The sequence below is a fragment of the Nipponia nippon genome, unplaced genomic scaffold (genome assembly GCF_047370975.1).
Source record: "Nipponia nippon isolate SJK-2023a ecotype South Korea unplaced genomic scaffold, ASM4737097v1 scaffold_6, whole genome shotgun sequence".
In the NCBI taxonomy this organism is placed as follows: domain Eukaryota; kingdom Metazoa; phylum Chordata; class Aves; order Pelecaniformes; family Threskiornithidae; genus Nipponia; species Nipponia nippon.
In genome coordinates, this window is record NW_028262380.1 from 70,846,598 (window position 1) to 70,860,551 (window position 13,954).

Here is a 13,954-nt window from a genome sequence, read left to right on the forward strand (position 1 = left end):
AATGGTCTAAACTGACATAAATCAGACCTCCACAGCATTGCCTCAGCTGGCAATCTTCCACACGCAGTCAGGAGTAAGGGTGGGAGACCTCATCTGCAGTAGCCTTGGTGTCACAAAATAAGAGGTAATAAATGCACAGCACAACTTTCAGTGAGAGATGCAGAAAGGGGATATAAATAAAACTTACCATATTTATTAATAATTTGTTAATAGAGTAAAATTACTTTCATGTTTTATGAAAAATCACTGTATGTTTCTCTCTCCTCTAACAGACCTTTGCGGAACGACTAATGGGAAACTTTTCTTTAGCTGTACCAGTATTTGTTGCTCTCTCCTGCTTTGGATCTATGAATGGTGGCACTTTTGCGGTTTCCAGGTAAGCACTGCTAATACTCCTGGGGGTGAAGGGCATGAGGTATACGCTGAAAGTGAGGAAGCAAGCGGAAGGGAGAGTAGGATTAATTCTTTTAGCAGGAAATGAAAAATGACTATAATGTTTAGCAGGTGTAGGGCTTTTTCTCACTTTGTTCCCATTGGATTTAGTATCTTATTGTTAAAACCTTTTGAATGGTTTGGAAATTGATCCCTCCCAGTACAGCACTTAATTAATGGCTGCTTTGCTTCATGTGAAGGAGGGAAATTGGAGGGAAAATACTAACTAATTCCAAACACCGATCATAGTGTAAGGTAAGGAGGGGACATGTTCAGAGATGACTTTAATTTCTGCGTCCGGGCTTCTCCTGCTAGTTTTCATTCAGAATACCTCAAACAAGCCTAAGAAGTGCCGCTGTGCTCTGTGACTTTCATGAGCCGCTTTGCCTAGTCACAGTAATGAGCACATTTAAAGTCTGTCCACATTTATTTCCCACCAGGATGTTCTTCGTTGCATCCCGCGAGGGTCACCTTCCGGAAATTCTCTCCATGATTCATGTCCGCAAGCACACTCCTCTGCCAGCTGTCATTGTTTTGGTAAATCATACAAACAAATGTTCCTGCACAAGAATTCATATTACAGGCTTGCTCTGGAGGATTCGAACAGAATTTAGGCACTGCTTGAGTCTCATTTATTAATGTGTACGTGGGCTTTGGGCAGGACAGAGGACAGTAAAGAGAGGAATGAGATTTGGGAGTTGTTCTTATTCTATCATCTCCTTGCTATCTTGTCGGTAGCACTCTACTGCCTATTGCTGCAGCCTAATTCATGTCTTATTGCCCTTTATTTCTAAGGACCTGCTAGTGATGAGCTAGTTCCCTTTCAGAGAAGCAAATTCCAGTCAAACAAACAAACAAAAAAGGGATTCATTTAACCGAAAGTGCAGCTAAACATCAGCATCTGGGAGCACCCTAAAGGCTCATTATACCACCTTATAGTGAAAAATGCAAACAATTATGGACTAAGATAATGAAAGGGGAACCCTCAGCAGTGCAGTGTAGCAGTGATTAAAAAATGAGAGAACGTGTGCTTGGGCAATAGTCTGTGAATTGTCTGAGGAAAAACACCGTTATTATAGTGGAAATCCTATTACTGACTTCTAAAATAGCAGCAGAGCTAAATGTTGACTATGTGTTTGCATTGCAGACTAATTTGTATGGTAAAATGTTAGGACAAAATGTCAAAATACCAACCTCAAACCTCAGTTTGCATAGTGCCAAGAAGATTTCCACTTAACTTGCAGTCTTCATAACCGTGGGTGTCCAGACCCTCTTTTGGGACCGATGACTGTAATCTATCTGGACAGACCTCTGCATCTGCGGGGAGTTCCAGCCACAGCAGAAGACGTGTGCACGCTAGTAAGATCGGATGCTTGTCCTGGAATTTAAATCAGTTTTTGCTATAGATGCCTATAAGCTCGCTTCTGAAGTGCCAGCTGAAGTGTTGAATTTTATATGTGCACGTACAACTGTAGGCATCCAAATTTTGAAAATTAGGCAATGTGATTATGGTGAAAAGTTTTAATCAAATTCATTTTACATAAGCATTTACTTTGCATTTTATTTCTTTGGGCTGAAGTAGTCATACCTTTTGGTTAAATTGCATTGACTGTTTTCTGTGGAATGAAATGCACAAAATGTATTAATATATTATTTTTTTTCTGAAAGATGTTTTCTGCTACTGCATCTGGTCCTGTTACACCAGTGCATTGATTTCCTTTGAAAAAGTCAGATTCTCATGTGAACATAGCCATCCTTCAGAGACTGTAATATTTTTTTCTTACCTTATTGCAAGTAGAGTAGTTGCAGGATATATTCTGCATCAATAGTCTGCATTTTAGCATTTTCCTTTTTTATCTCTCCTGCCAAGGTCTACACACTGTAAGAAAGGAAAGAGCCCTTGAGGAGAAACTGAGAAAATGAGCACATTCAGTGTTTGAGGCCTGTTAAATAAAAAAGCATTTTTGGGAATTACGAAATCTGTTTATGTATGTATGTCCTGGTATTTGATAGATGTGTGCGTAGCAACTCCAAGAAATCATGCAATCTGATTGTAGCCCTACTTTATTTGTTTTTCTTGGTAGCTCTCCTTCACTGTCTGTGGCCCTTTCTGGCATTATCATGCTTATAACCTAGATTTTAGTTTTAGGGACTGAGTCTGTATGGAAGAAATCTTGCCCAGTATAATTCAGTGGTAAGGTTTCCTTTGACCTTTACAGAGGAGGAGCTTGCTTAATACCTGTGTATAAAGAACCAAGTGCTTTGTAAGTCATTAGAGGTTGGAAGCCAGAGACCCATATTTGAAATATTGATCCTTCTTGTTCAAATCCAAGCTGTCTTCACTGCTTTAAAAAAAAAAAAAAAAAAAGAAAAAAGAAAAAGAGAGAGGCTGTAAGTCTAGATAACTAATGCAAGTTAGCTTTCCTTACATAAAGATTTAGTCCAGCATTTTACTGCATCTGCAGTTGATTTCACCTGTTGCCTTGTTATAAACCTAGAGAGGCTGTAGCTGCCAGGATCTTCCCTCTTGCTGAACAGTGAGGGCTACAGTGAAGTTGCCTCATTCCTTCATCCCCAAACGCAAGGACTCTGTCATTGTGGGCACAGGGTATCTTGTGGGGGAAGCACGGGCTACACTGCAGAGTTGATCCAAGCTACAAATAGTCTGCTTTTGTCCAGAGATTCCCCTGAAATAGATCCCTGTAGCTTACACTAATCATCTAACCCACGGTGCAACACTCTAGTTGATATATAAGCTTTTGCCTGCCTCGCAGAAGCCCTGTATCTCAGAACAGCTCTTTAATGAAGAAATGTATTTATTCTAGTGTCCCCTCTCCTTCTTGCTGTTCAGTAGCCACCTGAGTGACAGCTAAATGCTTCTCTCTGCTTAGAAATGTTTGCACTTCCGATGTGGAATAAGTCTACACCCTGCAAGCCTGAAAGGCATGCTGCAAATACAAGCTGGTGGCAAGCCGGTGTGCCCCGCTGGCATCCCATGGGGTGTAGCTACCCCTTGCCATGCCCTCTCTGCTGAGTTCCCCTGTTGCAGCCTGAATTTTCCTTCCACAAGACACCTAGAAACCTCCACTTTTGTGTGACCAAAATTTAACTGCTCTTATCATTTGCATCAGCGATGAGTGAGTAAAACTGCAGTGAGCTAATATATTTGTCAGGTCCCGTGAGAATGGTGCCCAGGATGCTCAAGTATTTTGGTGATGCAGTGGGCTGTGCGCCTGTGTATTTCTCGGGGTCACACGGGACAGATATGTATTGATCACCTGTGGCCACCTGGGACAGATATATATTGATCGAAGATGATCTCGGGGGACAGCTAGGTATCAGTCACACACCTGATTGGCATGAAAAAGGCAGAACCAAAGTCTGTGGTCCTCAGGTGTCTCTGCAAAAGGCTGCGCTGCTTGTCCCTGTGGAAAAATTTGACATTGCTGCTGTAAAATAATAGAGATCAATCCACTAAACCCCTCTTATGTTCTGAATTTCTTTTGCAGCATCCTCTCACAATGATAATGTTATTCAACGGGGATCTCTACAGCCTCCTGAATTTCCTCAGTTTTGCCAGGTGGCTTTTTATTGGACTAGTAGTTGCTGGGTTGATTTATCTCAGATATAAACATCCTGATATGCCTCGTCCTTTCAAGGTAACCTCCGCTCTCTACTGTTTTACATGAATCCTTCTCCCTCCTATCTATTGTATAGTCAGACAGTAAAGAAGCATTTTCTGCTGGAGAAAGCTAACCTCTTTTTTGAGAAAAACAGAGTTAATAGAAAATAGTCTTTTGCACTGAAGGGTCTCAGAGTGTTTTCCTGCAAGCTCCCCGGTGCTACCCCAGCTGCGCTGCCTTCTGAAAGAAAATTCTAATTCTTGGCTATTCCCTGGTGCTCGGGGGGCAGCGACTGAAGCTGCTGTGCCAAAGTGAAGGTGTTTGCTCAGTTTTGCCTGTCTGTCGCGTTGAGGCAGCGTGAGGCAAGCTGTGTGAAAATACCTCTAGTCCTGCATAGTCACACAGGGTTCAGACTGCAAATACTGGGGTTACATGTGCCAAGCTGCTTTTCAGCCAATCCTCCTTTGTGTCTAATGTCTCCTTTGATAAAGGCCTGAATAATTTTGCCACCAGAATTCATGTCAAGCATAAGCATTAATATTAAACATTTATTTCATTGCCTATCCAATATCAAATATGTCAATTTGATGTGCAAATAAGTTAGTAGTGCTATTATTATGATACTTGGGACTTGCAATGAATTTGCAGAAACAGTTATTGTGAACCCAGAAAGAAAATGCTGATAGTCTGGCCCATTGAACAGTAGCTGTTTTGACCTTGGTTCTGCCACTCTTCTTGCTTATTTTAAGCAATATCTTACAAAGTAAGTTGTCCCATTGCGTATCCAGAAAGATAATGTCTATCATGAAAAAAATGGAGGAATCTACCCCTATTTATGTATTGCCAAGAAGCCTATTTTGTGGAGAACTGAAGAACGTGCTCTGTTGCGTTCTTGTAGGTATATCTGTAAATAAGAAGGGCAACAGCACAACCTATTTTGCTTTGATTAAAAAAAAATGCTTTGACAGTGCACAAAAGAGGAACAATAATGCTTCAAGGCATGAAAGGAAGAGAATAATCTCCAAGGAATTTTCCAATTCTCTGTTACACCGAACATCTCGCAAGCCATGCCTGTAGGCGTTTCCTTCAGAGAGGTGCTAACATAGTGATTGTAGTGGTGTTCTTGGAAATGGAAAGAATTAATGTGATGATGTTGTTTTTTTGTACTTTCAGCAGCGACACCGATAATGCTATCAGTCATACAGTCAAAAAGTGCTTTTTCAGTAGCTATCAGCTGCATAATGCTATCGAATATCTTCATCACTAGTCAAATTGGTGTTTAATTTGCTCTCTTCCTGCCAGATTTTAATTTTTACCTTAGGAAGAAAATCAATATGTTCTTAATAGTTTTAAAAGGTGACTTGAGCTCTTGGTTGTGTTTTAAAATGTTTTCTAATAGGTAATTATCAAAGAGGAAATCTTTACCGCAGTTAGTGCGCTTACTTATCTACTGGAGGATTAGAGAAAGGACTTTTGCAATGTAACTTATTTACAGCCTTTACATTTTAAGGGAGGTAAAACACTGTAGTGTTTTAGTGTGTAATTAAAAGACTTCTGTGGTGCTTACTGCATAGCACTCTGCGTAGCTTGGTTTCTGCAGTCACTGACATTTTGTGTGCGTTTTCTAGATACCCGTATTTCTCCAGAACTATCCTGTACTGCTGGGTTTTATCCGATTTAAGTTTCATGGAACATTAAATGCCATAGTCATTCAATAACAAGGTCAATGTAAAGTAATGGTCCTTTGTGCGGTTATGTTTCAGGTGCCTCTATTTATTCCAGCGTTGTTTTCCTTCACCTGCCTCTTCATGGTTGCATTGTCACTTTACTCTGATCCAGTGAATACAGGGATTGGATTTGCAATAACCCTGACCGGAGTTCCTGCCTACTACCTCTTTATTGTATGGGACAAGAAGCCAAGGTGGTTCAGAAAGCTCCTCGGTAAGCCCCGGTGGGACTCCACTCCTTCGTGCTGACTCTGGGAATTTCTCAGGGTTCCCCGTGTTGTGAAATGCTTATGATCGATCCTCTCAGCTGCTCTGAGCTGGGGATGACAATGCAAGTTTCTTTTTGGTGCATGCTATAGCATTGATCTACTGGTTACAATTAATGTCCGTTAACTAACGAGATATGTTTACAGCAAGCCTATTCCTCAGCTAGTGCTTTACTTTAAATGACTGGACGCCTCTTCCCCTGCTCCCTTCCCTCCCCTACAGACATCTGATTCCTTTTAAATCACCCGTGTCCCTCCTGTGGCTGTTGGCCTATGCTAATAGAGAAAGCATTTCACTCCTAGGAGAATCGGTTTGGAAACTTAGACATCACAGTTGTGATGACAGGATGGGCTCGGTGCTCCCTGCTGAGACCATGCATCTGTGGAGTATTTGGAATGGGACAGGCTCCGTCGGGCTTGGTATGGGGATATCGTCCTTAGTGGTGGCTCCCAACAAAATGACAGCAAAATATACTGTGCCTGACACACCTCTGTGGAAATTGTTTCTGTGCTTCATGAAAAATGACTTCCGAGTGACTTGGCTGTAGTATTTCACACCTGAAATACACCGAGAATCTTTTTATACCATTTCTGAAAGTTTTTGAAAGCATTTGTGGAAGTTCTGATATGTTGGAGAAGGGTTGTTTGAAGAATTTAAATTAGAAAGAAGTCAGTATCATTTGTTACAGCTCCCCATTCTTCTCTTTTTTGTTACTGAGCATGATAGGAGGTTTCCAAAATGGAGGTAATTTTCAAAACATGAAACAAGAACATAGGCAAAATATTTGAGGAATGATGGATAATTTATTAAACAAAACTGAAAGAAAAATCTCTTTTGCTGCAAAAGAAAAACTCAACCCATGAAAGCTTTCAACTAAAAATAGTTTATTTGTATAGGTGCTGAATCAAAAATGCATATTGTCTTCTGTGCTTCAGTCTTAAGGGATGGTTTAAAATGAGCTGCTTATAAAACTCCCATTCTTTTATTGTATGTATGTTATTATACTGTAACCTTTTATATGTATTTTCTCTATATAACGATATGTTATATAGTTATATTCTATCTGTTGTAGGATCTATGAATTTCCCTCTCGATTCATGCTGGGAAGTCCATAGACAATAGGGTAGAAAGTATTTACAGAAAAAGATGTTAGTTTAAGGCTAGCACGCTCTGGTTGTCTTAATTTTATATCCATAAAGTTATAAATTACTTGCAATGTCCTGGGAATGGGCAGAAAGCGTCAGTGCAAATGAAAACAGTTATATGCACAAGGACATTCTATTAAATAGTTGGTTTTTTTGTCTGTTTATAATTTCTCAGCCTTGACATTTAGGAACTAGGAAATTTTCCTTTATCAAACCCAGGAGATTTTTGGCATTTTCTGTGAAGTCTCCGAGGTTTTGGAATACAGTTACTTGAATCTCTGGCCACAGGATGCCAGTGTTGAACTACATTACTTGGGTGAGAGAAAAAATATTCTCTTTAAGGTAGACTGGGTAGATGTGAAGCTTTTTCTGCCAGCTGTGACGACGAAGGTGAATCTTCTAGCTTTTCAGATAACACAAAATCCTCCTCCTAGGAAGAAGGCCTGGTGCCTGTGTATTACCTGTGGATGGACACAGTGTACGGGCTTGGAGGGGAAAGCAGCGGACGCCAGTCACTGGGCTGTTTATTTTGTAATTATTAGTCCTAAAATAACAACAGTAATGATAGAAAACTGATGCTGGCAGTTTTGGGGTGGAGCTGAGTGGAGATTTACTTGTTAAATAAAAAGATTTTTTTTTTTTTTTCTTCCTCAGAAGAAGCAATAAACGTCCTGTGTGGAGTCATTAAACTGGCATTATTTTGTGAGTGTTAAGGGAGCTCCGCTGTATAGCCTGAGAGCATTTTTCAAAGGCATTGAATGAGGATAAATTCACTTAAGGTACCTCTGTGAGATATAGAAAAGTCATGGGGCAGCTGCAAGCTTGATATTCTAACCTTGAAACAATATGCGTTAGGTGTACATAGGCGTGAAAGAGTAATTCCAGATGCGAGGTAAATGGACAACATGAACGAATGCGATTGTCATTTAAGAGGTAGATTTTTGCAGATTAAGTGGGCAACTTTCTTGGAGAAGATAACTGATTTTTCTAGACAAAAGGGAACGTGATAGATCCAATCTACTTAGACTTAGACAAGGCATTTTGTGTAGTACCACAGGGGGAGTCAAAGCCTGGGCGTCTGAACACAGCATTGTGCTACCAAGACTGTTCCCAGGCTGCTTCATCTGCGCAGCTCAGCGCATGAACAGGGTGGTGTGGGGCACTCTCTGCCCATTTGCAAAGTCACCTGGTTGGGGAACTTGACTTGTTCGGCTACCCAGACATGCTTTGGAGAGGAGAGATGACTGCTGCTCATAAACCTTAGGTGGAACATGTGCTATTTAATTAAAGGGCAGCACTGGTGAAAAAACATATGGATACAGACCAGCCCCAGGTAAGATTAGACTGGATATTCAGAATAGGTTTTGTAAGGATCAGAGGAGGGGATGTTGAGCAGCCACAATGAGCATTGGGATAAAAGACCCAGCCTGAAGAGGAGCATGTTTATGAAAGGGGTTTCAGGCTGGTTACAGTAGCAGAGCCCTCAAATGGATTACCCAAGAAATCCTCTCCAAGGCTTGAACGTCTTTGTTCTGTACATTTTGACTGTCCTTGATGGCATTTACATTACCCATTCTCCTTACCAAATTGCTGTATTGAACAAAAGGTAACCCCACAGTTTGTGGGGTTAATAGGGTCTGGGTGGTATTTTGCCGTGAGAATAACCTTTTGTTCTCTCCTCTTCCAAAGAAATTTTGCTGTAGCACCAGATGTGCTGGGACAAATCATTTTCAGCTAGTACAGGCTTCATTTGACCTCCGCTTTCTTGCTTTTTGTAGAACTAATGTGAAAATGAAAAAAGTCAAGCCTAGCAAATCTTACGAAGCAGATCAGTGTGTAAAAGCATGCGGCACCAGCACCAGGGCACTTCCATTTGGGCTTCCTCAGTTGGAAACCCAACCTTGGACTCATGTTTAAAACATCTGTTTCTTTTACAGTGGATTGAATTGTGAGCAGCTTAAAAGTTGAATCCTGCTTTCTTCATAGCCCGAGCCCATGCTGGAAAAGAGATCTGTTTATGTAACAACATGTCTCTTTCAGGGTTATTTGCAAACACCAGAGGATGATGCTTGCTCAGGACATGGTGTTACACGCTCAGTTTCCTTCTCGTTGTTGAGTCTGTGATGTTTGGATCCGCAGGAAGTCATCTCAGCATTTTGCTGTTGCAGATTCTGTGTCCAGTCTTATACATATGCAGTAAATTACTGCTCTTTCCTCACCCAAGCTTTATGTGATGCTTATATAGATACCGTGTCTGTTTGTTTTTTTTTTTTTTATAAAGGTTGTCCCCTGGGACCTATTTACAGTGAATTCTTCTTTTGAAAGGGAAAATTAGGGTTTAAAATGGGGGTGGGGGAGTCATCCTTACTGTCATGATATATTAAGTTGTCCTGTTACAAATGTGAAGCTAGTCCTCCAGGTACTGCTCAAAGCAGACAATATAGGGATACTGGCTGGAGACAGCTTGGAACATTTTTTGGGGAAAATACTCCTTACACTGTCTTACCATGAGTATATTGCAACCAAAAAAAACAAGCAAGCAACCCGCCCCCCCCAACTTGTCTGGTTGCTCCTCCATGGCTTCATCCCAGCACAGAGCACAACCACCCCGTGGAAATGGAAGAGTGGCAGCCGCCTCCTGCCACAGCGAGGGCAAGGTCTTGCCGTGGTTGGTTCTGTCCAGTTTGTTGAACAGGACATTAAAATCACAGCCAGCTCTCGAGATGCCCAGGCTTTCCCTCTGCTGCAGTGCCCTTTTCCAGGAGCTGTAATACCACAGCTCAGCTTGACAGAAAGTCTGTTTTATTTCTTCTTCCTTTGCTCAGCCTCAAATCTGGAAGAGGTGGGACAGCAGGGGCGAAGCCCTGCTGGCTTTCTGCTGCTGGCTTTCCTCCTGTCCTTCACCCCGGCCACGCTCAGCCCAGCCCGAAGTCCCCGCTGCGGGTAGGGGAGGGAGATGGGAGGAAAATGCAGTCCCTATTGACTCTCAGCCTCTCTGACCCCATCAGTTTATAGTCTAAGGGCAACCTTGCTTTGCATTGAACTGGTGACCTCCAGAGAGAAGAGCAAAAGATGGTAGAGTCTGCCTTAGACAGGAGAGCAGGAAAGTAGTTTTGGTTCATGTCTTCTGTGAGTTGCACTGTTTTACCCTCCTCGCTTTGTGCTGGTGTAAGGGACGACGTGTCTTGCTAGACAAGGACGACCAGAATTCTCTCTTATAATAACTCCTGCTTGTTTAAAATGGGTTACTAAAAAAAAGCGACAAGCAAAAGGAGTGGTAAGAGAATGCTCTTTTACTATTCTATATGTAAATTAACTATGCCATTTATGAATCAGTACCTTGAAAAAAAAAAACCACCAAAAACTCCAGAAGGAAATAAATGTCCAGAGTGACAAAAAGACAGGATGTATGTCTTTGGATGTATGAAATCCTTAGACTTGTGAAGCTTTGTAATCATTGTTTCCTTCTAATTTTTTTTTTTTCTTTTTTGCTTAGACAGATCTTGGCACAGCTGAATTAACTTGTTTGAACTCTTTCCGACTTTTATTTCGACATTGCAACTTCGTTAAAACTAAGCAGTTATGCAGAGTAGTCATGCTTTAAGATAGCCTTTAAATGCATACAGACCTTTATTGACCAAGTTTATAACTCCATACCTTTCCATTATTATTGTATATGCATAGCCTTGGATCAGGGGCAAAGAAAACATAGTTTAAAAGAAAAAAATTGAATCCAACATTTAAATGATATATGCACCTGGTATATATGACCACTGTGAACCGTATGTGCAAGCAGGCTGTACAGCAGCTAAGATAATTTTCCTGGCTGCTTCTGCCTTCTCCATCCCCACCAAAATTTCCTGTGTGTATGCTTTTATCTTTGCAGACAAGGTAACTGTAACATTGCAAATCCTCTTGGAAGTCATCCCACCAGAGGAAGACCAGAAATCATGATCTTCACGTACAGCTTTTGGCTTGCTGTTTCATTTCAACCTGAGGAAGAGGGTAGGGAGATTTCTCCCCCTACCTAATGTTCTGCAGACTGGAGGAACAAGTCACAGCTGAGATGGATACTGAGCGAGTCAGTTACCAGAACTGTATTTTATGATGTTGCAAAAATTTTTTTAATGTGGTTGGTTTATATGTAGAAAGCAAGAACTTGTGCCATGAGGGAACTAATCTCTTTACTAATTCTTTTGTTACAGTGTCATATTTTAACAAACTGTAGGTTCATCAAACTAGGATTTTGGTTGCGTTGTCACTGAAAATAGGTTTAAGGAATGTGTAAGTAATAATCAGGTGTACTGTGAAGAATGTATCCTGCTTGTTGTCCCTGAAGAACCCAACTCTCACCAGAGAAAGGGTGAGATAAAGCTGCTGAGTTTGACTTACTAATGTTCTTCCCATCACTGCGTTTGGCAGCCCGATTTGACTTCTTTTGGCTCCGCTGGGAGCACCAGCACACTGATGCAGAAGCACAGCGGTTTCCACACCTTTGTGGTGGCAAGTTCAAGGTTTCTTCATTCCAGAGTTGATATACTATAGCCAATAGGAACACCTTCTGAGAATTAATATTTCTGCCAGTGGAGCAGGAAGATTTTAGCCTGGGGGCAGTAATTTCATACATGTTAAAGTTTCTACCCGTCTGGAAGTGATTACTGTTTTTACCAATGTTTCTTTGTGTACATATGTATAGGAAATACAGCAACTGAGTAATCACCTTCAAATGAGTCCAAACATTTGAATGAGACCTCCGTTGCTGTATGAATATTTTCTATCTGGAAGCATATGGACCTGCAGTTCTCAGTCAGGCAAACCTGATTTTAAAGTTTTATATCATTGTCGCTAGGCAGAAATGAATAATAGTCACTGGTGGGAATACTGTATAGACATGGCAATAAATGCAATAGCATTTTATGAATAAGGTATAAGGTAAGCTACAATAGATTTGTTGATTTGAGTAGGATATGTGCCTAATCTGTGGTCTTTTCGTTCAAGCACACTCCAATTAACTGGGCTTTGAAACACCAAGGAACAGGTGCACTGCCAATGTCTTCTTCCCAGTTGTATCTCAGCAGAAACAGAGAAAGGCCATCAAAACTGATAAAATCAAACAAAATTCATCTTCAGAATGATGTTTGAGCTGAGATTTGGCTCAAATATGAGCTGAAGTTTTGCCCTTTTTTTTAAGATAGTTGTAGATAAATTTTTTCATGCTTAGAAATTCAGTTTTATATTGTTAGTTGAAGACTACTCAACCTTAAGATTAAGGTTTGTTATCACTCTGTTAAGAATATAATGCTTAAATATTGAATGCACTACTTTTTGAGCTGTTTGCTGTCAGCAAGTCATATGTTTCATGAAAACTTTTATGGAACTAAGCAACATTAAACTTCCTAAATTGGGAGAAAAGCACAACTAGTAGCCAGACCACTACAGTAAAGGGAGACTGCGTATTGTATGCGTGTTGTATATATCAGAATAACTACCGTTTTAAGGGTGTACAGTAAAATGTCTTAAAATTTATACATGTTTTTCTTTCTTGTATTTCCATGGTGGAATTTCATAGAAGTAGGGAAATGGGAGTAACTGGTTATGTAGAAGAGCAGTAATTTAAGACACAGAAAACATTTTGCAAACATTTTTTTTTCTTTAAATGTTTTCTATTTACAGTAACTTAAAGTGTTATTTGAAACTTTTTCGGGCAAACATTTTGAGAGAGATTTTTATGTTGACAGTGCACGTGTTTAATTGGTATTTACATTTGGGTCAGAATTCTGCTTTTGAGGCCATCTTCTGCCATCCTGGTTCACCAGGGTTTGGCCTGTGTCATCGTGGAGCATCTTCAGAGCACACAAACTGCATTTCCCTTGGATAAAAATAAACTGCCTGACGCCCTCCAGGAGCACACCTAACACACTCCTCCGCTAATGGATGCTGAGAGCGTGGGATCCCACCAGAGCTGGTCCAAAGCAAAAGCGCCTGAACATTGAGAGTGTGGATGCCAGGTTTTCAGCACCAACTGTTTTATTCCATGTATTAACTCCGATTGTGCCACATTACTTGAAAGTTTAAATGTAGGCAGTATTAACTTGTAGAAATAAATGGGCTCTGTAAATATAACTGAATGTTGCTTTATTTTCTCATCGTGGATGTTGAAGTTCAGAAATGTTCCTGAAGCCTGATTGAATGACCACATTTTACTAGGTTTATTTGATGTAAGGGGTTAATTTTCCCAAGGGAAATCCTATGAGTCATTGATTGTGAAGTTGTATGTTTTAGGAAGAAAAAAAATTACCTGCAAAACAGAAAACTATTTTTTTGAAAATGCACAGGGATTCTAATTTCAGGTTGAGTTTCTTTAGCACATACAATCAAAATGCAAAATATTATAACTGGGTTTCCACTGTGTTATAAAAGTCAGTATTAAGGGCTTTTATTACACTTGGAAGTGAAGCATATCCTCACAAATGGAGGAAAAACAAGTTATAATTTTTTTTTAAAGCATCAGGTTATTTTTTAATACTTTTTAAAAAGTATTGCCTTCAGAGTCATAAAGGAAATTCTTCTAGAATAAAGGATAAACTTTATGTATAATTTTTCTTATTAGGGCCTGAGGTGGTCAGGCCATTTTTTTTACCTTTTTTTTCTTGTTCTTTGCATCTTTTTATCAACTGGACTCTGTCAAAACATTTCTTTCTTTTTGTTTAGGTGGGTGCTGCTGTTCTGCTTTGAATTTGTTGCTCTTCTGGCATATAGG

At 40.3% G+C, this 13,954-nt stretch overlaps 1 protein-coding gene across 3 annotated transcripts in view; it reads left to right on the forward strand.

Annotated features, from left to right (window-relative positions):
- Window positions 1–13,293, forward strand: part of SLC7A11 (solute carrier family 7 member 11) — a 113,469-nt gene extending 100,176 nt beyond the window's left edge. For all 3 annotated transcript variants that reach the window (XM_087736048.1, XM_087736047.1, XM_009468745.2), the window contains 5 exons: window positions 273–376; window positions 873–969; window positions 3,942–4,091; window positions 5,819–5,996; window positions 11,081–13,293. In XM_087736048.1, the coding sequence (XP_087592174.1) occupies window positions 273–376; window positions 873–969; window positions 3,942–4,091; window positions 5,819–5,996; window positions 11,081–11,148 (597 nt within the window). In that variant the 3' untranslated portion in view covers window positions 11,149–13,293. The remainder of the gene's footprint in view (window positions 1–272; window positions 377–872; window positions 970–3,941; window positions 4,092–5,818; window positions 5,997–11,080) is intronic.
- The last annotated feature ends 661 nt before the right edge of the window (window positions 13,294–13,954 follow it).